Below are 22351 nucleotides of genomic sequence, written 5' to 3'. Positions count from 1 at the left end.
AGAGCCCTTTGAAATTCGCACAGGTGTCCGACAAGGCGATGGCCTCTCACCTCTCCTTTTCAATCTGGTGTTAGATAAGGTCATAAAAGAATGGGAAACATCACAACAGGGGATAACCTTAGGAAACCTACAGATTAAATGCCTGGCTTTTGCAGACGATTTGGCGATTGTCACGAAAGGTATAAAGGAAACAAAAGACGCTATTGAAAAACTGCACGAAATCGCTGCCAAAACTGGACTACAGATCTCTTACGAAAAGACACAGTTTATGAGCACAAAGAAACTCTCATCTTTGAACACAAAGTATGGCACGATTTACAAAACGGCAAACTTCAAATACCTCGGTGAAACACTACAAATGAGTGGACATAACAGAGACTCAAACGAAGAAAGAAAGACTAAACTGGACAAGGCATACAAAGTAGTGTGGAATCATTACAACAAGAAGTCTATCTCACAAAAAGCCAAATTACGCCATTACGACACGGTGGTGCTCCCCGAGGCACTATATGCAGCAGAGACCACACTAATCCTAGGGCATACACGTATCAGACAATTAGAAAAAGTAGAACGGAAAATACTTAGGAAAATATTTGGCGCAACTAACAACAATGGAATATGGATCAAGAAACCTACAAAGGAACTGTACAAACATACGGAGACAATCACAGAAAAGATTAGAAAACGCAGACTACAATTCTATGGACACCTATACAGAATGCCATCACACAGGCTGACCAAACAGATCTTTGACTGGGTAACCACTAGAAACAACAAATGGGTGGCAGAGGTAGAAAACGACCTGAACCAGCTCAACATAACAGCAGACACAATAAACGACAGAATAAAGTTCAGAAACATCTTTAAGAAAAGTAAACTACATGAGATACAATGCGACAAACGAACAGGCATAAAATGGACCGAAGAACGCAAGCAAGATCACAGCCAGAAGATGAAAGAAATATGGGCAACCAAAAAGGCAATCAAGATGAAGCCGAAGACACAAAGCCGACAAGAAGCATGGACAGAGGACCGGAAACAGAAACACAGCGAGCGAATGAGGGAAGTTTGGGCAGCAAGGAAGGCAGCAAAAGGAACTGGCCATGTAGTTTAGTCCAAATGCGCTCTTTAAGGGCAAAACACCAATAATATATATATATATATAATAGAGGGAAACATTCCACGTGGGAAAAATTTATATAAAAATAAAGATGCTGTAACTTACCCAAACGAGAAAGAGCTGGTATGTTGATATACACAATAAAAAACAAATTTCAAGCTTTCGCAACCCAAGGTTGCTTCATCAGGAAAGAGGGAAGGAGAGGGAAAGACGAAAGGATGTGGGCTTTAAGGGAGAGGGTAAGGAGTCATTCCAATCCCGGGAGCGGAAAGACTTAACTTAGGGGGAAAAAGGACAGGTATACACTCGCGCGCGCACGCACGCACGCGCACGCACACACGCGCACGCGCACACGCGCACATCCATCCACACATGTACAGACAAAGGCAGACATGTGTAAATGCAAAGAGGTTGGGCAGAGATGTCAGTCAAGGCGGGCTGCAACTTGAAATTAGCGGAGGGTGAGACCTGGTGGGTAACGGGAAGAGAGAATATATTGAAGGGCAAATTCCGATCTCCAGAGTTCTGATAGGTTGGTGTCATTGGGAAGTATCCAGATAACCCGGACAGTGTAACGCTGTGCCAATATGTGCTGGCCGTGCACCAAGGCATGTTTAGCCACAGGGTGATCCACATTACCAACAAACTGTAAAGGATGAGCCAGACAATAGGGGATTTTACTTTATTATATGAGCCTCAAACCGGTAACTTCATTTTTTGTCGGGGGCGCGGGTGGGTGGCGGAACCTGCCCCCCAAGCGTTTCCCTGATTCGACCCCGCGTTGCGGCGGTGGCCGCGCATCTGATTAGAAAATGGAGACTTTGTGGGGCAAACATTATTAGCATGACCTACTGTCTGGCAAATAGTGCTATACGGCGCGCGACAGCGCATTGCCGTATGGTTGGGCTTCCCACAACGCTGACAAAATACTTCTTTTGCTGGGACCGGTACTGGGTCCGTTGGGCGCGGTGCGGCAGCGCAAAAACGTAATACCTCTTCGCGTAGCATTGCCAAACGAACAGCTTCAAACAGAGAAGTGGGGGAGGCTGCTTTGACTTCTCCTCCGATGCGGGGGTCAATACCGCGAACAAATGCATCAATTGCACGCGCTTCCGCTTCTGAGCGCAAAATTCTGTTTTCACTGGCATTTTCACCTAGCTTGTAGGTACGACAAGATACTGCTCGTATGCGATCTGCAAAGGCATCAAAATCCTCATTAGGCTTCTGCCTAAGGGTTGATAACTGATCTCTGTAATATGCGGTACCTCTGGTATCGGAATAACGCGTAGTCAATCCGCGGGCCAATACTTCAAATTCGTGCGTGTCACGCAATTCGTCCACCGTTTCTATGAACATTCGGGCTTCCCCTATCAACTTCAGTCTGGCTACATTGACCAATAGATCATCCGGCCAGGCACACGTGCGACCCACATCACGAATATTTTGTAAGAACATAGCCACATTTTCGTGGGACTTCTCAGAAAACGTGGGAATGAAATCAGCCGCAGGAAAATTGTTTACAGTCGCCATGTTAGCAGAAATTGTGGCGTTTGTATTAGAGACAGAGTTAGTGTTAGTTGTCTCTGTTTGAGCATTAGTTACAGGGGTGGAGCTAGCCACAGGTATGGAAGTTCGCGCACTAGCTTCCAGCGTCTGTTTCAAGATGCGGTTTTGCTTAAGTTGCTCCTGATTTTGTGCGAATAACTGGCGCATTTGTGCATTTATGGCCTCGAGCCGGTCTTGCGAGGCGGGTGCCTCTGCGGGAGTATCCCGTTCCGTCGCTCGTGTTCCCATCGGAATGTTTACAATTTTATGGGACGCTAGTGACCAGAAAAAAGTAATGATTGTTACAAAAAAAGGACGGTCACAAAGATTCTCAATCCAGCGGCGGAAGATCGTCGAAGCTATAGTTGTAGGCATCGCGGCGACTTACATGGCGATGGAGGCGGTGCGACGCAGTGGCTGCAGAGGCGGTGGTCGGCGGGCGGCAGCGACGGCGGCGGCGGCGTCCCGACCCTCGGGCGGCGGCAAATGTGTTGGCGGCGGACGGCGCTGGCTCGGACGGTCGGCGATGGCGGCAGGCCCCTGGCGCGTCGGTGACAGCGGCGGGCGGCGGCGGCTGGCGCGGCGGCGGATGACAGCGGCCCGGCCGGTCGCGCAGCGCAGGCCCCTCGAACTCAGGCAGCGGGCAGCGCGGCGGCGTCCGGCTCACGTGGCTGACTAGCGTGGGCTGCCTCGCTGCAGCGCGCGCCCTGTGCGTGTTTAGTGGTGCAGCCACGGCCCACGTGGAGCAAACGTGGCGGCCGGTTGGCGCATTCCATGCGCGAAGTGTACGGCGTCTTGCCGGGAGAAATTTAGTGTAGCGACAAAGTCACTACGGGAACGCATCCCACTTCTGACACCAGTTGTACAGGATTGCGGGTATGGGCAGGCGGTGGGCGTTATGGAATAATAGTGTAAATTTTAGAGAAAGGCCATTTATTGGCTAAAGCATGATGAAAGGGGCTACATAGGCCTAGGGAGGTGAGGGTGAGCCAGAGCTTACAATTTGGCGAACATTGTTCGCGAAGCTACCGAAAGTGGCTGTCTGCCAAAACTAAGTCCACAGTGCCGCAGCACTGGGAGAAGAGGGAGATGTTCACTGCTACAGGGCGCGCATCCGACTCGCGGGTGAGCAAGAATACAAGAGAGCGGGCCCGGCGACGGGCGGCCGGGTATATTCGACGCACCACGCGGCTTCCTCCGCCCTGATTGGTCAGGACCGAGCAAACTGTGCGGGCGGCATGGAACTTTCCAGAGCGTTGCCTGCTAAGCGACGCCTGGGGCGGCGTTACCTCGTCAGCACGCGAGAGAGGCGCGTGAACAAGGTGCCCTTTCTCGGTGCTGAATTCCTGTTACTAGACCGTGGGACAAAAGAATTTACAGGCAGCTAACACTGCCGGCCGTGGCTTAGCCGTAATGGAAAAATGAAGTTACCGGTTTGAGGCTCATATAATAAAGTAAAATCCCCTATTGTCTGGCTCATCCTTTACAAAACACTGTCTGCCTGTGTCCATTCATGCAAATGACCAGTTTGTTGCTGGTCATTCCCACATAGAGGGCTTCACAGTGTACGCATGTCAGTTGGTAAATTATGTGGGTGCTTTCACACGTGGCTCTGCCTTTGATCGTGTACACCTTTCGGGTTACAGGACTGGAGTAGGTGGTGGTAGGAGGGTGCACGGGACAGGTTTTACACCGGGGCGGTTACAAGGGTAGGAGCCAGGGGGTAGGGAAGGTGGTTTGGGGATTTCATAGGGATGAAACATGAGGTTACGAAGGTTAGGTGGACGGCGGAAAGACACTCTTTGTGGAGTGGGGAGGATTTCATTAAGGATGGATCTCATTTCAGGGCAGGATTTGAGGAAGTCGTATCCTTGCTGGAGAGCCACATTCAGAGTCTGATCCAGTCCCAGAAAGTATCCTGTCACAAGTGGGGCACTTTTGGGGTTCTTCTGTGGGAGGTTCTGGGTTTGAGGAGATGAGGAAGTGGCTCTGGTTATTTGCTTCTGTACCAGGTCGGGAGGGTAGTTGTGGGATGCGAAAGCTGCTTTCAGGTTATTGGTGTAATGGTTCAGGGATTCAGGACTGGAGCAGATTTGTTTGCCACAAAGACCTAAGCTGTAGGGAAGGGACCGTTTGATATGGAATGGGTGGCAGCTGTCATAATGGAGATACTGTTGCTTGTTAGTGGGTTTGGTGTGGACGGATGTGTGAAGCTGGCCATTGGACAGGTGGTGGTCAACGTCGAGGAAAGTGGCATGGGATTTGGAGTAGGACCAGGTGAATCTGATGGAACCAAAGGAGTTGAGGTTGGAGAGGAAATTCTGGAGTTTTTCTTCACTGAGTACAGATCATGAAGATGTCATCAATAAATCTGTACCAAACTTTTGGTTGGCAGGCTTGGGTAACCACGAAGGCTTCCTCTAAGCGACCCGTAAATAGGTTTGTGTACGAGGGGGCCGTCCTGGTACCCATGGCTGTTCCCTTTAATTGTTGGTAAGTCTGGCCTGTGAAAGTGAAGAAGTTGTGGGTTAGAATGAAGCTGGCTAAGGTAATGAGGAAAGAGGTTGTAGGTAGGGTAGCAGGTGATCAGCATGAAAGGAAGTGCTCCATCCCAGTGAGGCCCTGGACATGCGGGATAGACCTACTCCAGTCCTGTAACCCGGAAGGTGTACACGATCAAAGGCAGAGCCACATTTGAAAGCACCCACGTGATTTACCAACTGACATGCCTAAACTGTGAAGCCTTCTATGTGGGAATGACCAGCAACAAACTGTCCATTTGCATGAACGGACACAGGCAGACAGTGTTTGTTGGTAATGAGATCACCCTGTGGCTAAACATGCCTTGGTGCATGGCCAGCACATCTTGGCACAGTGTTACACCGTCCGGGTTATCTGGATACTTTCCGCTAACACCAACCTATCAGAACCCCGGAGATGGGAAGTTGCCCTTCAGTATGTCCTCTCTTCCTGTTACCCACCAGGCCTCAACCTCCGCTAATTTCAAGCAGCCGCCGCTCGTATCTCACCAGTCATTCAACAACATCTTTGCCTCTGCACTTCCTCATCGACTGACATCTCTGCCCAACCTCTTTGCATTTACATATGTCTGCCTGTGTATGTATATGTGCTGGTGTGTGTGTGTGTGTGTGTGTGTGTGTGTGTGTGTGTGTGTGTGTGTGCGTGTGTGTGTGTGTGTGCGCGCGCGCACGCTCGCAAGTGTATACCTGTCCCTTTTTTCCCCCCTAAGTTAAGTCTTTCCGCTCCCGGGATTGGAATGACTCCTTACCCTCTTCCTTGAAACCCACGTCCTTTTGTCTTTCCCTCTCCTTCCCTCTTTCCTGATGAAGCAACCTTGGGTTGCGAAAGCTTGAAATTTGTGTGTGTATTTTTTATTGTCTCTATCAACATACCAACGCTTTCGTTTCCTAAGTTACAGCATCTTTGTATATATATTTTTCTGTGAGACAATAGCATGTAATAATTTAGAGAGATGGTTTTAGGATGTCAGTTTTCAATTACTGGAAGTGTTAGGACTAGAAGTGTAATAAAGAGTTATTTTGGTTTTAATAAACTTTTATTTTTTGAAACACTAACTAAATAAATAAATAATGATCATAGTTAAGTTGGTATTTGATTTTTGTAAATAAATATTTATCACGGCTGAATGTTTTTATTGCAGGAGCTGGACTCCAGTTTACAGAAACTGATTTTCCAATCAATTTCTGTAAATTGGAATCCAGCTCCTGTAATGAAATGAATTTACTGTTTAGGGCCCTTGATATTCTTCCGCATTCTCTCAACAATTTCAAATAATTGTTGTAAACTGGAGTCCCGCTCCTGCAATAAAAAGAATAATGTATTAATGAGTAGGAGTGATGGTGACATCAATTGAGATATGCAAAGCTGCCATCTTTCTGATGACCTGCCAACACAATTTGAAACAAAATTCAAATGGTGTACACTTAAACAGTGAAATGATTAACATTAAATTTAATCTAGAAAGAGGCCCCCATCTACTGATCATCACAAATTGTAGCCTTTGAGACAAATGACTGTTACTAACAGTTCATGTGGTCAAATGGCAATGTTGACAGTTGTTGGTGTAGGGGACCTGGTAGCAGGGACTTTTACTCTAGCAGCAGTAGCAATAACAAAAAAAAAAAAAAACTGCAACGACTTGTACACTGAAAGTTTGTTTTTATTGAACAACATAATAACCAGTCAGTACATAAACAGTTACAATCTGAACAAAGTACTTGTGAGGTGATTAATGGCTGATGGCACATTCTCCTTTTGAGTTTGCGAGTTCATTGCAGCTATGCTAATGGAAAAACACCATCTCACATCACTGTCACAATCAGATTGTAATACCCCCCCCCCCCCCCCTCTATTTTGCACTCTTGGAACTATCACTGCACCCTTCCAGGTATAATTTTTTCCAACAGCTTTCCAAAATGCCTTCTTTTCTGGCTGTAGCGTGGATAACAGCTGTAGTGGCATTCACCATTTACTTCCCTATCTCACTACTAGTCACTTGATTGAAAGCTACCACAAGACATTTTCAACTCTGAAGATGGTAAGCTTTTTGTTGTTTGCAGAAACAGTTTTATATGTATCCATGCACATAGCATACCAGCATTGAAATGCCAATGATGAAGAGGTAGCCTAACAATTTCATGCCCATGTCTTTTAGCAATTTCACTGATTATTAATACAGTTTAAAGCAATACAAACTTTTCAAATAATCTCAGAGATCTGCATCCAACCTGTTCAGCCACTGAATAATTTACTGTTTTCTTGTTGCCAATGTTGGTGTCTTATCTTTAACAAAAGAATGATAAAGGCCATTACCCGCGACAATGACTGATGGTCTTGCGAGATTTGTCATAACGTTTGTTTCAAACCATTTCTGAAAGCTACAACATTGACCTCTTAATGCCAACTGCTTGTCTTTTGTGAACGAAGCAGTAACATGAGGTTTAATCAAAGTACCAGCATGGCACCAATTTGCCTTTTTTTTTAAACAGGTACTGTCATTCACCCCTTGGAGGGTACCACAGCTTCAACCTCTATGTAATATATGAAATTAATTTTATGTATGTGTGATGAAAGATTGACATTAACCCAAGTTTCATCAAGCCACACAATATTATTGAGTGCCACACCCTTTATCTTCTGCAGAATTACGCATCACGAGTCAATGACATCCATCCTTACCATTAATATTTCTCATCCACTAATACATGAGTCACTCAAGCCTGGGTCGTACAGCACTACACACAATGAAATTTACTCCCCTTAAAAGTATTCGGTCTTTCTGAAACAGGCTCAAATATGTCTAGTGTTCACTTCTCTTATTACAAAAACAATGAATAGTATTGTTCTGAAAGTCATCAAAAACTGTTACTTCCTTCTCCTGTGAACTTTTTCCTGGTGTATGCACTTTTCGTGTTCCAATCTCATCATAATTTTAGTGTTCTTTCCCTATTAATACAATTATTTTGCTTACTTCCGAAACTGTTGTTCTTTTTACAACCTGACCAACAGGGAATAGAATCTCAGTCTTTTCCAAAGTACTTCTTTGCCACATAGCTGTATAGCATGGATTTCTCCCTCCATTTCACTTCATGCATTTCGCTCGCATCACTCATTGCACAGGACATTGTTTAAAATGAAAAAGAAGTGAATACCACTACAACAACAAAACATACACAAATCCAGTATTAGATTTCTAGTCTAAACAAATTGAAATCATGAGACAGTTTAAAAAGAAAAACCCTCTGCACTTCCATAAATGCGAGCATTTGTTTTACAGTGTAACAATCTGGCTCGTACTACCTGTGGCTGCTAGGCGATGAAACAATGCTTCCGAGTTGTCAGTACCAAGAAAACCAATTACTACATCGAAGTATCAACAGTGGTGTTAGATCCGTAGGATGCACACAATCTTCCATATTCAACCTACTGTACCTTGTTTTTTGTTATTGCCTCATCTGGTGATACTTTTTTGCACTCACCGTTGCTGTCACATGACTGCAGAAGCCAAATAAGTGGATACCCATTCAAATTTCTATTCCTCAAATGATACTAACATGCCACATACCTATGTGTCATACCAAACATCATATATGTTGTGATTAACTTATTTAATAATTAATATTCCTTTCTGCATATTTTATGTACTCGAAGTCAAGCACAAGGAACACTGTAGTGTAACAGCAATGATAAATTGTGACACTACCAAAAAGACTATTTTATAACTGCATTTTCAGCAAGCAAATGAGATGTACTTACCAGATGTGCACCTGTTCAATTTTTCCCAGGTGGAGAATGTAACTCAAATCACAACTCAAAATGTAACTACAACTAAAACAAAAGAACTGAAAGGGAAAAAATCCTTTTTCTGATGAAAAATTTGGCAGATAAAGCAACAACAATTAATGAAACCACACTTCAGATAACGTGGGCCTGAAGATGGATGTTGTGTGGGACAGTGTATGGAAGAGACACGATGATCTTTCCTCCTAAGGTAGAACACTTTCATAGTGGCCAACATTTTTGTTAAGGAAATTATGTACATTTAAAGTATTATTTCATTGATTTTATACTATATTCATGAAACTGTAACAATGGAAAATCCAGGACAAAATGCAACAATGCTACAAAAAGGATAGTTGCTACTCATCACATAGCGAAGATGTAGAGTTGCTGATAAGCATAACAAAATAAGCTTTTAGCCAACAATGGCCACGACCGCATGCACACACAGGGATAGCACGACAAGGATGGGGGAAAGTTTAAGTGCTGCTAGTGGGAACTTACAGGGGTGTGGTGGAGAGAGGGGGAGAGGATAGGGCAGCTAGGTGCAGTTGGGAGGTTAGATGGAGGGCTGGTGAGAGCGGTGGGAGGATTGTGGAGGAGGAGAGAAGTAAGAAAGACTGAGTGCATTGGTGGAATACAGGGCTGTGTAGTGCTGGAATGGGAATAGGGATGGGGCTAGATGGGTAAGGACAATGACTAACCAAGGTTGATGTCAGGAGGGTTACGGGAATGTAGAATATATTGCAGGGAAAGTTCCTACCTGCGTAATTCAGAAAAGCTGGTGTTGGTGAGAAGAATACAGATGGCACAGGCTGTGAAGCAGTCACTGAAATAATGAACGTTAAGTTGGGCGGCGTGCTCAGCAACAGGGTGGTCCAGTTGTTTCTTGGTCAGTTTCTTGGGGGCCATTCTTGCGGACAGACAGCTTGTTGGTTCCCATGTCCACGTAGAATCCAGCACAGTGGTTGTAGCTTAGCTTGTAGATCACGCAACTCATTTCACAGTCCACAGTGGTATTCTGAAACTCACCAAACCTACACAATGTCCTCATCCATCCCTACACAACGACCCCCCCCCCTCAACCCCTTGCATCACGGCTCACATCACTGTAATAAACCTAGATGCAAGACCTGTCACACACCACCACCACCACTGCCACCACCGCCTACTGCAGTCCAGTCACAAGCATCACTTATCCCGTCAAAGGCAGGGCTACCTGTGAAACCAGGCGTGTGATCTACAAGCTAACCTCCAACAACTGTGCTGCATTCTACGTGGTCATGACAACCAACACGCTGTCTGTCCGCATGATTGACCAATGACAAACTGGCCAAGAAACAACTGGACTGCTCTGTTGCTGAGCACACCAACCAACACTATGTTCTTCATTTCAATGACTGCTTCACAGCCTGTAGCATATGCAACCTTCTCACCAATACCAGCTTTTCTGAATTGTGGAGGTGGGAACTCTCCCTGCAACATGTTCCCGTAACCCTCCTGGCCTCAATTTTTGTTAGTCATTGTCCTTACCCATCTAGCCCCATCCCTGTTCCCAATCCAGCACTATACAGCCCTCTATTCCATCAACGTACCCAGTGTTTTTACTTTTCTACCCCCCCCCCCCCCCATCTAACCTCCTGTCTGCACCTAGCTGCCCTACCCTCTCTCCACCTCATCCCTGAACGCACGCACTTAAAAAAAAAAAAAAGGGAGAGCGCTCATTTTGTGATAGTCTTTTTGTTGTGCCTATCTGCAACTCAGGACCTCCACTATATGGTGAGTAGCAACTATCCTGTCTGTAATATTGTAATGTGCATTGCGTCTTCAAGACATATGCATTTTGATTTTTATTCCCAAAGAGATAACCGTGTTAATTAGCTTAGTAAACTTTTACATAAATTCTGGCACATTGTCTCCTTCTCTCTCTCAGAAAAGGGCAGTATATTAAAACTGATGAATTTTAACATAAAACATGCCAAATGTGAATACTGTGTAATTCTGAAGAAATGGCAGACTCAAATACAAGCAATGTAAGCAATTCTTTCATCCAGTACTGCAAAAGAAAAGTGTATATAAGCGTATAAGAAAATTGAAAACTAGATCGGCAATCAATTTTTTGCTGTAGTATATTTCGTTAAACAGTTTGGCTGCATCTTAAATAAATAAAGATATTTCGTTTTCCACTGGATGTGTGAATATAATTTCAATTTCATCCAGATTAACGTATTACCAAACTACAGAAATCCCTCTTATTCAACTCCAGCACTTACCTTGTAACTGTACAAAAACAAGCTTAATGGAATGCAAGCTTCAGATTTAATGTGTCAATCATACTTTAGGGTTGGAAAACATGGTAACTACACTAAATAAAGAAGGAAAAAAATGTTAACCATCTTGCTTTCTTCTCTACACAACACTGTTTTGCAGCATCAATCTAGTGGCAAATGCTAAATGTTAGTACTCTGAGTGCAATGCAAGTATGTGTGTATTCATTTTTATGGCAACAGGAAAAAATATCAAATTTTTAAATGTTTAGGAATTTTGTTCTCATTCTTACCGTAATCTATAAACTTAAACACATCACTGTCATTCCCATTTCCGAGGATAATTTTAATTTTCTGCTGATACATGATCAAACAACTTCTCATCCTCAGTGGCCACATTAAGTAGGGTTCGTAATCTGGAGAGCAACTCCTGTAATAAAAAGAATAATTCATTACTGTGCAGGAGTGACGCTAAAAACACCCATTAGCTTCAAAGCTGTCCTCCATTGGATAGCAATCGAGCATATAAAAAAAGTTACCGAGTTGTTTTCTTCTATACACTATACTGTTATATGGCATTAATACAGAACGAATAAATACTTCAATATTACGAATGTATCACAAAAACACTGTCCATTCAAATTTTAAAATATAAATAAAGAGCAAATTTAAAGCTGACAATACCTCTTGTTGTTTCAATTTAGCTTCTAGCTGTTTTATATGTTCTCTCTGGATTCTCTCAACTTCTTTAAATTTATGAAGTTGAATGTTGAGAAAATGTTTTAACTGCTGCAGAGTTTCTAATTGTGTTCTAGTGAAGGTTTCAACTGTTGCTCTGTATCTCTGGGCCTGAAATTATTTAAAAAAATTAATAAACATACATATTCTGAAAATATTAATCATGAAACCTAGATCCATCTTCACTGGCTCCTCCAAATTGATCGGTATATTCAAAGAAATTTTGGGTTTCCAGACTGTGACCAGGATATTTCAGTTGGACACCTGCCAGTCGTCCGTAGGTGGGTCGTTCAAGGCTGATGAAGACTTGCCCCGTTACGAATTCATTAGTGTAATTCGTGTGTTCTACATGGGCTTCAAGATTGTGGTGACTGAAGACCTAGTGGAACTGCTGAACTTAGTTGCTGCTCATGATGGCCATCAGTATGCTATATTGTCTCTGATTAGAGCAAATTGTGGAAATGATGGGGTCCCTAGTTGGTAGCCACTATCACAGTTCAGATTTTTTGTCATGTGAATTTCCGTGGATTCTTTAGCAATGGAGTCCCAAAAACTTACTCCATTGAATGTCCGGTAAAGGTACAATGAATGCACAGCTGCAAAAGACGAATGCTTCATTGACATTCAGTGCTGTGTTTGTGTGTGTGTGTGTGTGTGGGGGGGGGGGGGGTGAAGGTTTTGGTCAAAAGCTACTTGTGTAGCAGTCTTAATTGTCCCTGTCTCCAACTCAATGTGTCATCTTTTCAGTGAGTAGCAATCTTTCCTTTTTCTTCTATAGTTGATATTCCAACCTGGAGGTTTCATCATTTAATTATGAAGGTCAATCACACAAAATATGTACTAAGAGAATATAATTGAAAAATGTGAATTTGGGAAGAATGGATAATTAAAGCAATATAAAAGAACAGAATTACTGATGAAACCAAAAACTGTGTCAAAGACAAAAGTAGTTTGTTGATCTCTGACATATAGATCACATGAACCAACCAGTCTATAAACATCTACAATTATACTCCCCAAATCATTGTGAGGTGCTTGTCGGAGGATACATCCCATTGCATCAGTTGTTAGGGCTTCCTCCCATTGCATTCACGCAGGAAGAATGATGGCTTAAATATCTCTTTATACACAGAATTGCAGTATATTCCTAGATTCACCATTTAATGTTTGTTCTAGAAACTTTCTAAGCAGGTTTTCACAGAGTAGTTTGTGTGTATCTTCAGTTGTGCCAGTCCATTCCTTTCAGCATTTTCAGACACCACCGTAAGCCAAACCACCCGGTTATGATTTGTGCTGCTCTTCTTTGTATCTGTTAATTTCCCTCATAATTACTATTTGTTAAGGGTCTCACGCACTTGGGCAATATTCTATGATGGGTCGCACGAGTGTTTTGTATGCAAGATCCGCAATTTGCCACCTGCTTTACCAACGACTGACTGATCATTCCACTTCATATCCCTACAAATTGTTACTCCCATGTATCTGTTTGAGGTGACTGATTTCAACAGTGACTCACTGATGTTACAGTTACAGGATTTCACCCTGTGAAATCCACAATTTTACATATACAAAAATCTAAAGCAAGTTGCCAATCTTTGCATCACTTTGAAATATTATCAAGATCTGACTGCATATTTGCACAACTTCTTTCAGAAGTTATTTCATTACACATGGTTGCATCACCTGTGTCCAGTCTGAGGTTCCTGTTGATGCTGTCTGAAAGGTCACTAGTATACAACATGATCAGCAAGGATCCCCAACACACTTCCCTGGGACACACCCCAAGAACTTTTACATCTGTCAGTGATCCCCATCCAAGACTTGCTGGATACTCCTTACCAAAAAATCTATAATTCAGTCACAAATTTCATTTGATACCGCCATACAATCTTACTTTTGATAATAAGTGTAGAAATGGTACAGAGTCAAATGCTTTTCAAGTATGCATCTGTCTTACCACTTTGATCCAAAGCTTTGAAACAAAATAGGTCCCAAGACTATACAACAAATCAAGGTCAAGCATATTGGATGGAAGTTTTGTGGATGATTTTTACTACCCTTCTAGTTGGTAGGTGTGATGTGCTTTCTTCCATCTATTAGACATGGTTGTCTGAGAGATCTATTGTAGTTAAAAGAGGAACTAACTCGGCTGAAAATTCAGTACAGCTATTCCATTTGGCCCTGGAGCTTTGCTCAGTTTTAACAATTTCAGTTGTTTCTCAAAATCACCAACACATCTATTTCACTCGCCTTTTCAATAGAAAGAGAATTACATTGGGATAAATCTCCTGGGTGTTCCTTTTGAGAACAGAGTTAAGCATTTCTGCTTTTGCCTTGCTACCCAAAATTTCATTTCCCGTCTCATCTGTGCCACAAACAGCCTTTACATATACCCAGAATTACCTTTGGATTTTGTGAAAGATCATCCAATAAAATTCTGCTTAAGTAGTCACCCCAAATAAAATCTGCAAGTATTTGTGAATCACTTTAAATGACACACCGAACTATACAACTACCACAGCACTAGTTTCATTGTTTTATTAATTGGATGGTGTGATGGTTTGTTTTGGAATTTGTACACTAAACATCGCAGGAGTGAGTATCAAAACAATTAAATATTACCTACTGGTGTATTAAAATAGAACAGAGACTAAAAAGAATAAAAACATTTGAGAGCGTGCACATACAAATTAGTTTTATAGAGTTATATAACTGTTACATGAAATTATTATTACATATGTGGCAGTTTAACAAACACAGTAAATTATATTTTTAGATACATCTGGCAAACTGACAATAATAGTAATGAAAGACAACAAACCAGCTACCCTTGAGAAACTTCCTACCTCTCCACATCAGAGTAGCCTTAAAATAAACAAACATTAAAAAAAGAAAGGGCTTATTTATTCCATTACCAGCTAGACTAGAAGTTAATATTCCCAGATATAACAATAACTTCATTATAAAAAAATGAAACATCTGTTCTCCAAATGCTCTGAAAAGGAAAGTTGCTACTCACAATATAGCAGAGACACTGAGTCGCAGATAGGCACAACAAAAGGAATGTCACACAAAGATTTTGGCCCATAAGGCCTTCATCAAAAATAAACAACACACACACACGCCTGCAGTCTCAGGCAACTGTAGCCACACTGCGATGGGAGGGGTGACTGGGTGGGGTAAGGAGGAGGCTGTGGCAGGGAGGGAAAAGGATGATAGGATAGAGGCTGCGGACAGTGCAGTGCTGCTCGGGAGTGTGCAGGGATGAGGTGAAGAGACGATAGGGCAGCTATGTGCAGTCATAAGGTTAGATGGAGGACCGAGGAGGGGGGAGGGCAGTGGTAGCGGAAAAGAAAAGAAGAGAAGTAAAAAGACTGGTTGCGATGGTGGAATGAGGCCTGTATAGTGTTGGAACAGGAACAGAGAGGCTGGATGAGTGATGTCAATAACTAACGAAGGTTGTGGCCAGGAGGGTTAGGGGAATGCAGGATATATTGCAGGGAAAGTTCCCACCTGCACAATTCAGAAAAGCTGGTGTTGGTGGGAAGGATCCATATGGCACAGGCTTTGAAACAGTCACTGAAATGAAAGATGTTATGTTTGGCAGTGTGTTCAGCAACACCATTCATGGGGACAGACAGCCTGTTGGTTGTCATGCCCACGTACAATGCAACACAGTGGTTTTACCTTAGCTTGTAGACCACATGACTGGTTTCACAGGTAGTCCTGCCTTTAATGGGATAGGAGAATTTGTGTCCAGACTGGAGCAGGTGGTGGTGGGAGGATGTATGGGACAGGTCTTGCATCTAGGTCTATTACAGGGGTATGAACCCTAAGGTTGGGGTTGGGAGCAGGGGTTTTGTGGGGTTGGACAAGTAGATTGTGTAGGTTTGGTGGGTGGCGGAATACCACAGCGGGAGAGGTGGGTTGGATAGTGGGCAGGACATTTCTCATTTCAGGGCATGACGAGAGAAAGTCAAAACCCTAGCAGAGAACGTAATTCAGTTGCTTCAGTCCTGAGTGGTACGCCGTTACAAGGGGAATGCTGCTCAGTGGCCAGGCGGTGGGGCTTTTGGAGGTGATGGGAGACTGGAAAGGTAAGGCATGGGAGATTTGTTTTTGTAAAAGGTTGGGAAGGGGTCAGTGGATGCTTCAGTGAGGCCCTCGTATATTTCAAGAGGGACTGCTTGACACTGCAGATGTGATGACCACGGGGACTAGGCTGTAGGGGAGTGATTTCATGGTGTGGAACGAGTGGCAACTGCAGAAGTGGAGGTATTGCTGGTAGTTAGTAGGTTTGATATGGACAGAGGTACTGATGAAGCTATCTTTGAGGTGGAGGTCAACATCTAGGAAGGTGGCTTGTTGGGCCGAGTACGACCAGGTGAAGCAAATGGGGACAAATTGAGGTTCTGGAGGAATGTGGATAGGATGTCCTCGCCCTCCATCCAAATTGCAGAGACGTCATCAATGAATCTGAATCACTTGAGGGGTTTAGGATGTAGTGTATATATAAAGGATTCCTCTAGATGGCCCATGAATAGGTTAGCATAGGATGATGCCATGCAGATGCCCATAGCTATACCTCGGATTTGTTTGTAGGTAATCATTTCAGAGGAGAAGTACAGTAGTTGTGGGTGAGGATACAGTCGGTCATGGCAACTAGTAAGGACCTTGTTGATTTGGAATCCATCAAGCATTGGGAAATGTAGTGTTCAATAGTGGTAGGCCATGAGCATTACAGATGTTAGTGTGAAGGGAGGCACAGCAATAGTGATGAGCCGGCCGCCGTGTGGCAAAGGGATAGGAACTGTGGAGAGTCGGTGTAGGAAATGGTTGGTATCTTTTATATAGGAGGGTAGGTTCTGGGTAAAAGGTTGAAGGTGTTTGTGTACGAGAGCGGAGTTTCTCAATGGGGGCACAGTAACAGGCCACAATGGGGCTTTCTGGGTGGTAAGGTTTATGGACTTTAGGAAGCTTGTAGAAGGTAGGAGTGCAGGGAATGGTTGGGGTGAGTAGAGAGATGGACTCTGGGGAGAGGTTCTGGGATGGGCCTAAGGACTGGAGTAGTGACCAGAGATCCCTCTGGATTACTGGAATGATGTCACTGTGGCAAGGTTTGTAGGTGGAGATATCTGACAGCTGTCCGCCTGCCAGGTAATCCTTGTGGTTCAAATCAACAGTTATGGAACCTTTGTCTGCAGGTACAATTATAAGGTCAGGATCAGTTTTTAGATGGTGGACTGCAGTTCTTTCAGTGGATGTAAGGTTAGTTGCATGTTGAGGGATCTGGGGAATGATAGTGAGGCAAGGTTCGAGGTTAAGAAGTTCTGGAAAGTTAACAGGTGGTGATTTGGGGACAGTGGGGGTGGATCACGGTTGGATGGAAGAGTGAACTGAATTAGGCACGGTTCAACATTGGCCTTTGATTGAGTCTGATTGGTACTGTTGGTGGCGAAAAAGTGTTTCCACTGATGGGACTGGGGGAAGGTTGGATCAAGAAGGGACCAAACTACACGGTCATCAGTCCCTGCGACCCTAGATTAACTAAAACCGATAAAATCCCACATAGTGAAGGATAGCCCAGAGCAGGGGCGGATATGGTCCAGTGCGTGCAAGATGGCTACCAATTCTGCAGTAAAACCACAGCCATCTGGCAAGGAACGAAGTTCCGTGCGTCACGCATAGGTGTAAGCAAAACCAGTGCGACCAGCAACCATGGAGCCATCAGTATAGATCATAGATCACTTCTGAACCCTGAAAAATTCTGAGGAGACAAGAGAACTGGTGGCGAAGAGCCATTGGAGGGACAGAATCCTTTGAATCGATTGAGAGATCAAGACAGAGTTGTGGCCGAGAGGCACATCACGGAGGGGTACGTGCATTAGCGGAGAAGAGTGGCGGTAAAGGCAGTTGCTCGAGCTCAGAAAAAGAGCGACTGAATTCGGGCAGCCATGGTGAGCCCACATCGTGGTCGCCGCTGTGGCAGGGTGATCTTCATGTCTGGATAAAGGATACCATATTTAGGTGCTTTGGGGTGCAGCGAATGCGGAGCGCATTAGATATGAACTGTTGCTCGCGCGAAACTTGCAGTGGTGGAATCCCCGCCTCTGCGATAAGGCTAAGTATGGGGCTGGTCTGGAAGGCACCAGTCGCAAGTCACACCACACAGTGGTGGATGGGGTCTAGTGTCGAAGGTGACGCAGAACCATAGACAGGACTTCCACAGTCTAAACGAGACTGGACCAACGCTTCATACAATTGCATGAGAACGGAGCGGTCTGCACCCTAGGAGGTATTGCACAGACACCTAAGAACATTGAGATAGGACCAGTATGTCCTCTTCAGCTGGCAAAGATGAGGGAGCCATGTCAACTGGGCATCGAAGACCAGACCCAAGAAGTGATGGGTTTCCACCACCTCAAGGGGCTGGCCATCAAGGAACTGTTCCGGATGGGGATGGAGTGTACAGCAACGGCAGAAACGCGTGACATGTCTTGGCCGCCAAAAACTGAAAGCCATGGGGAAGAGCCCTGAGTGCGCCCGACAGATTGCTCCTGTAGACAGCGTTTTGCAGCGCCCATTACGGAGGAGGCGAGATAGATACAAAAATTGTCAGCATACAAAGAGGGGGACAATGTCGGCCCAACAGCTGTCACCAGACCATTAAAGGCTATGAGAAAGAGAGGAACGCTCAGCATGGAACCCTGTGGAACCCCATTTTCTTGCCGACGGGGAGAGCTGTAGGAGGAGCCAACTTGGACTCAAAAAGAGCAACAAGAAAGGGAGTTACAGATAAAAATGAGCAGAGCACCACGAAGGCCCCATTCATGAAGGGTGGTGAGGATGTCGTGGCACCAGGTGGTGTCATAGGCTTTACGCAGATCAAAGAAGCCTGCAAGGAGGTGTTGCCGATGGGAAAATGCCAACTGGATAGCAGACTCCAGGTGGACCAAGCTAGCCACCGTAGAGCAGCCACAGCGAAAACCACTTTGAGTCGAGACAAAAGGTCATGGGATTCAGGGATCGAAATCAGCCACCGACTCACCACGCGTTCAAGGAGCTTACAGAGGGTGTTAGTAAGGCTAATTGGATGGTAGCTATCCAACTGAAGAGGCAGCTTCCCTGGCTTCAACACCAGAACAACAATGCTTTCCTGCCACTGGGTAGGAAAGACTCCCTCACTCCACACATGGTTGAAGAGGATCAGTATATGATGGTGGCCAGTCACTGATAAGTGTTGGAGCATTTGGTTATGTATCCGATCCGGTCCAGGAGCTGTGTCAGGACAAATGGCGAGGGTGCTGGCAAATTCCCATTCACTGAATGGGGCAGCGAGAAACAAAAGACAAAGGCAGGTGTTCTGAACGCTCTTTCAGGAGAAGGAATGTGGACGAATACTGAGCCAATGCCGAACCTTGAGCAAAGTGTTGAGCGAAATTTTCTGCTACAAAGTCTGGATTGGTAAGGACAACACCATGCACAGAAATTCCTGCAACCCCGGTGGGAGGACGGTGGTCAAAAATTCGCCTTAGTTTCGCCCAGACTTGTGAAGAGGGGGTGTGGGGTCCAATGGCAGCTACATAACGTTCCCAGCAAATCAGTTTCTGAAATTTGATTAGGCAGCAGTAGAAGGGTGCCTCTTTAAGTGTTGAAGAGCACGGGGGCGGTCTTTTATGGCTGCAGCAATTTCCTGAGTCCACCAGGGGACCATCTTCAGCGGGGGGGACCTGAAGAAGAAGGGATTGCTGAAACAGTTGCTGAAAGGATGGCGGCAGTTAAGGCCCGAGTAGATTCATCAACACTGCCGTGTGGCAATACAGGGGGGATGGGAGCAGAGGAGAAGGCACCTCAATCAGCCTTAGATATGGCCCACCTGGGAGGGTGATGGAGCGAGAGACACTGAACGAAGGTCAAAACAATCGGGTAATGGTCGCTGTCACATAAGTCACCATGGACGGCCCACTGAATGGAGGGAAGAAGGCTGGGACTGCAGATGAAGAGGTCAATGGTTGAGAAAGTGCCGTGTGCCATACAAAAGGGTGTGGGAGCATCTGTGTTTAGTAAACAGAGGTCAAGCCCTGCCAGAACAGCTTCAATTGTCCTGCCCAGGGAAGTAGTCACATGACTACCCCAAAGACAGTTGTGGGCATTAAAGTCCCCTAATAACAGGAAGGGAGAAGGGAGTTGATGAAGGGTGGTGAGGGCATGGGATGTGGGCGGCCTGTCAGGTGGGAGGCAGAGATTGTTGTTGTTGTGGTCTTCAGTTCAGAGACTGGTTTGATGCAGCTCTCCATGCTACTCTATCCTGTGCAAGCTTCTTTATCTCCCAGTACCTACTGCAACCTACATCCTTCTGAATCTGCTTAGTGTATTCATCTCCTTGTATCCCTCTACGATTTTTACCCTCCACGCTGCCCTCCAATACTAAATTGGCGATCCCTTGATGCCTCAGAATATGCCCTACCAACCGATTCCTTATTCTAGTCAAGTTGTGCCACAAACTTCTCTTCTCCCCAATTCTATTCAATACCTCCTCATTAGTTGTGTGATCTACCCATCTAATCTTCAGCATTCTTCTCTATCACCACATTTCGAAAGCTTCTATTCTCTTCCTGTCTAAACTATTTTCATCCATGTTTCCCTTCCATACCTGGCTACACTCCATACAAATACTTTCAGAAACGACTTCCTGACACTTAAACCTATACTTGATGTTAACAAATTTCTCTCCTTCAGAAATGTGTTCCTTGCCATTGCCAGTCTACGCTTTATATCCTCTCTACTTTGAGCATCATCAGCTATTTTGCTCCCCAAATAGCAATCCACCTTTACTACTTCAAGTGTCTCATTTCCTAGTCAAATTCCCTCAGCATCACCCGACTTAATTCGACTACATTCCATTATCCTCGTTTTGCTTTTGTTGATGTTCATCTTATTCCCTCCTTTCAAGACACTGTCCATTCCTTTCAACTGCTCTTCCACGTCCTTTGCCGTCTCTGACAGAATTACAATGTCATCGGCAAACCTCAAAGTTTTTATTTCTTCTCCATGGATTTTAACTCCTACTCCGAATTTTTCTTTTGTTTCCTTTACTGCTTGCTCAATATACAGATAGAATAGAATCAGAGAGAGGCTAGCACCCCTGTCTCACTCTCTTCCCAACCACTGCTTCCCTTTCATGCCCCCTCGACTCTTGTAACTGCCATCTGGTTTCTGTACAAATTATAAATAACCTTTCGCTCCCTGTATTTTACCCCTGCCACCTTTAGAACTTGAAAGAGAGTATTCCAGTCAACATTGTCAAAAGCTTTCTCTAAGTCTACAAATGCTAGAAAAGTAGGTTTGCCTTTCCTTAATCTAGTTTCTAAGATAAACCGTAGGGTCAGTATTGCCTCACGTGTTCCAATATTTCTACAGAATCCCAACTGATCTTCCCCGAGGTCGGCTTCTACCAGTTTTTCCAAACTGATTTTCCCCGAGGTCGGCTTCTACCAGTTTTTCCATTCGTCTGTAAAGAATTCGCGTTAGCATTTTGTAGCTGTGAATTATTAAACCGATAGTTCGGTAATTTTCACATCTGTTGATGCCTGCTTTCTTTGGGATTGGAATTATTATATTCTTCTTGAAGTCTGAGGGTATTTCGCCTATCTCATACATCTTGCTCACCAGATGGTAGAGTTTTGTCAGGACTGACTCTCCCAAGGCTGTCAGTAGTTCTAATGGAATGTTGTCTACTGCTGGGGCTTAGAACTGGGTTTCCATCTGAGCTCTTGATATTCATGCAAGTGGTTCTCTTTTCTCTCCAAAGGTCTCTTTAATTTTCCTGTAGGCTGTATCTATCTTACCCCTAGTGAGATAAGCCTCTACATCCTTACATTTGTCCTCTAGCCATCCCTGCATAGCCATTTTGCACTTCGTGTCTATTTCATTTTTGAGGCGTTTTGCCTGCAATTCATCCCTCACAGCAACAGCTACCCATTCTTCTCCTACTGTATTTCTTTCCCCCATTCCTGTCAATTGTTCCCTTATGCTCTCCCTGAAACTCTGTACAAACTCTGGTTTAGTCAGTTTATCCAGGTCCCATCCGCCTAAATTCCCACCTTTTTGCAGTTTCTTCAGTTTTAACTAGAGTTCATAACCAATAGATTGTGGTCAGAGTCCACATCTGCCCCTGGAAATGTCTTACAGTTTAAAACCTGGTTCCTAAATCTCTGTCTTACCATTATATAATCTATCTGAAACCTTCTATTATCTCCAGGGTTCTTCCATGTATACAATCTTCTTTCATCATTCTTGAACCAAGTGTTAACTATGATTAAATTATGCTCTGTGCAAAATTCTACCAGGCAGCTTCCTC

The 22351-nt window shown here is 44.4% G+C and overlaps 1 protein-coding gene across 1 annotated transcript in view; it reads right to left on the bottom strand.

Annotated features, from left to right (window-relative positions):
* Positions 1–6273: 6273 nt before the first annotated feature.
* LOC126215267 (uncharacterized) overlaps positions 6274–22351 on the bottom strand; it is a 116126-nt gene continuing 100048 nt past the window's right edge. Inside the window, exons 8-10 of the mRNA XM_049941951.1 lie at positions 11938–12102; positions 11547–11683; positions 6274–6505 (exon numbers count right to left, since the gene is read on the bottom strand). Coding sequence (XP_049797908.1) covers positions 11600–11683; positions 11938–12102 — 249 coding nt within the window. The 3' untranslated portion in view covers positions 6274–6505; positions 11547–11599. The remainder of the gene's footprint in view (positions 6506–11546; positions 11684–11937; positions 12103–22351) is intronic.

The sequence above is a fragment of the Schistocerca nitens genome, chromosome 12 (genome assembly GCF_023898315.1).
Source record: "Schistocerca nitens isolate TAMUIC-IGC-003100 chromosome 12, iqSchNite1.1, whole genome shotgun sequence".
Taxonomy (NCBI): Eukaryota; Metazoa; Arthropoda; class Insecta; order Orthoptera; family Acrididae; genus Schistocerca; species Schistocerca nitens.
The sequence above is the reverse complement of the archived record's forward strand: the minus strand, read 5'-3'. Positions and strand labels throughout refer to the sequence as shown.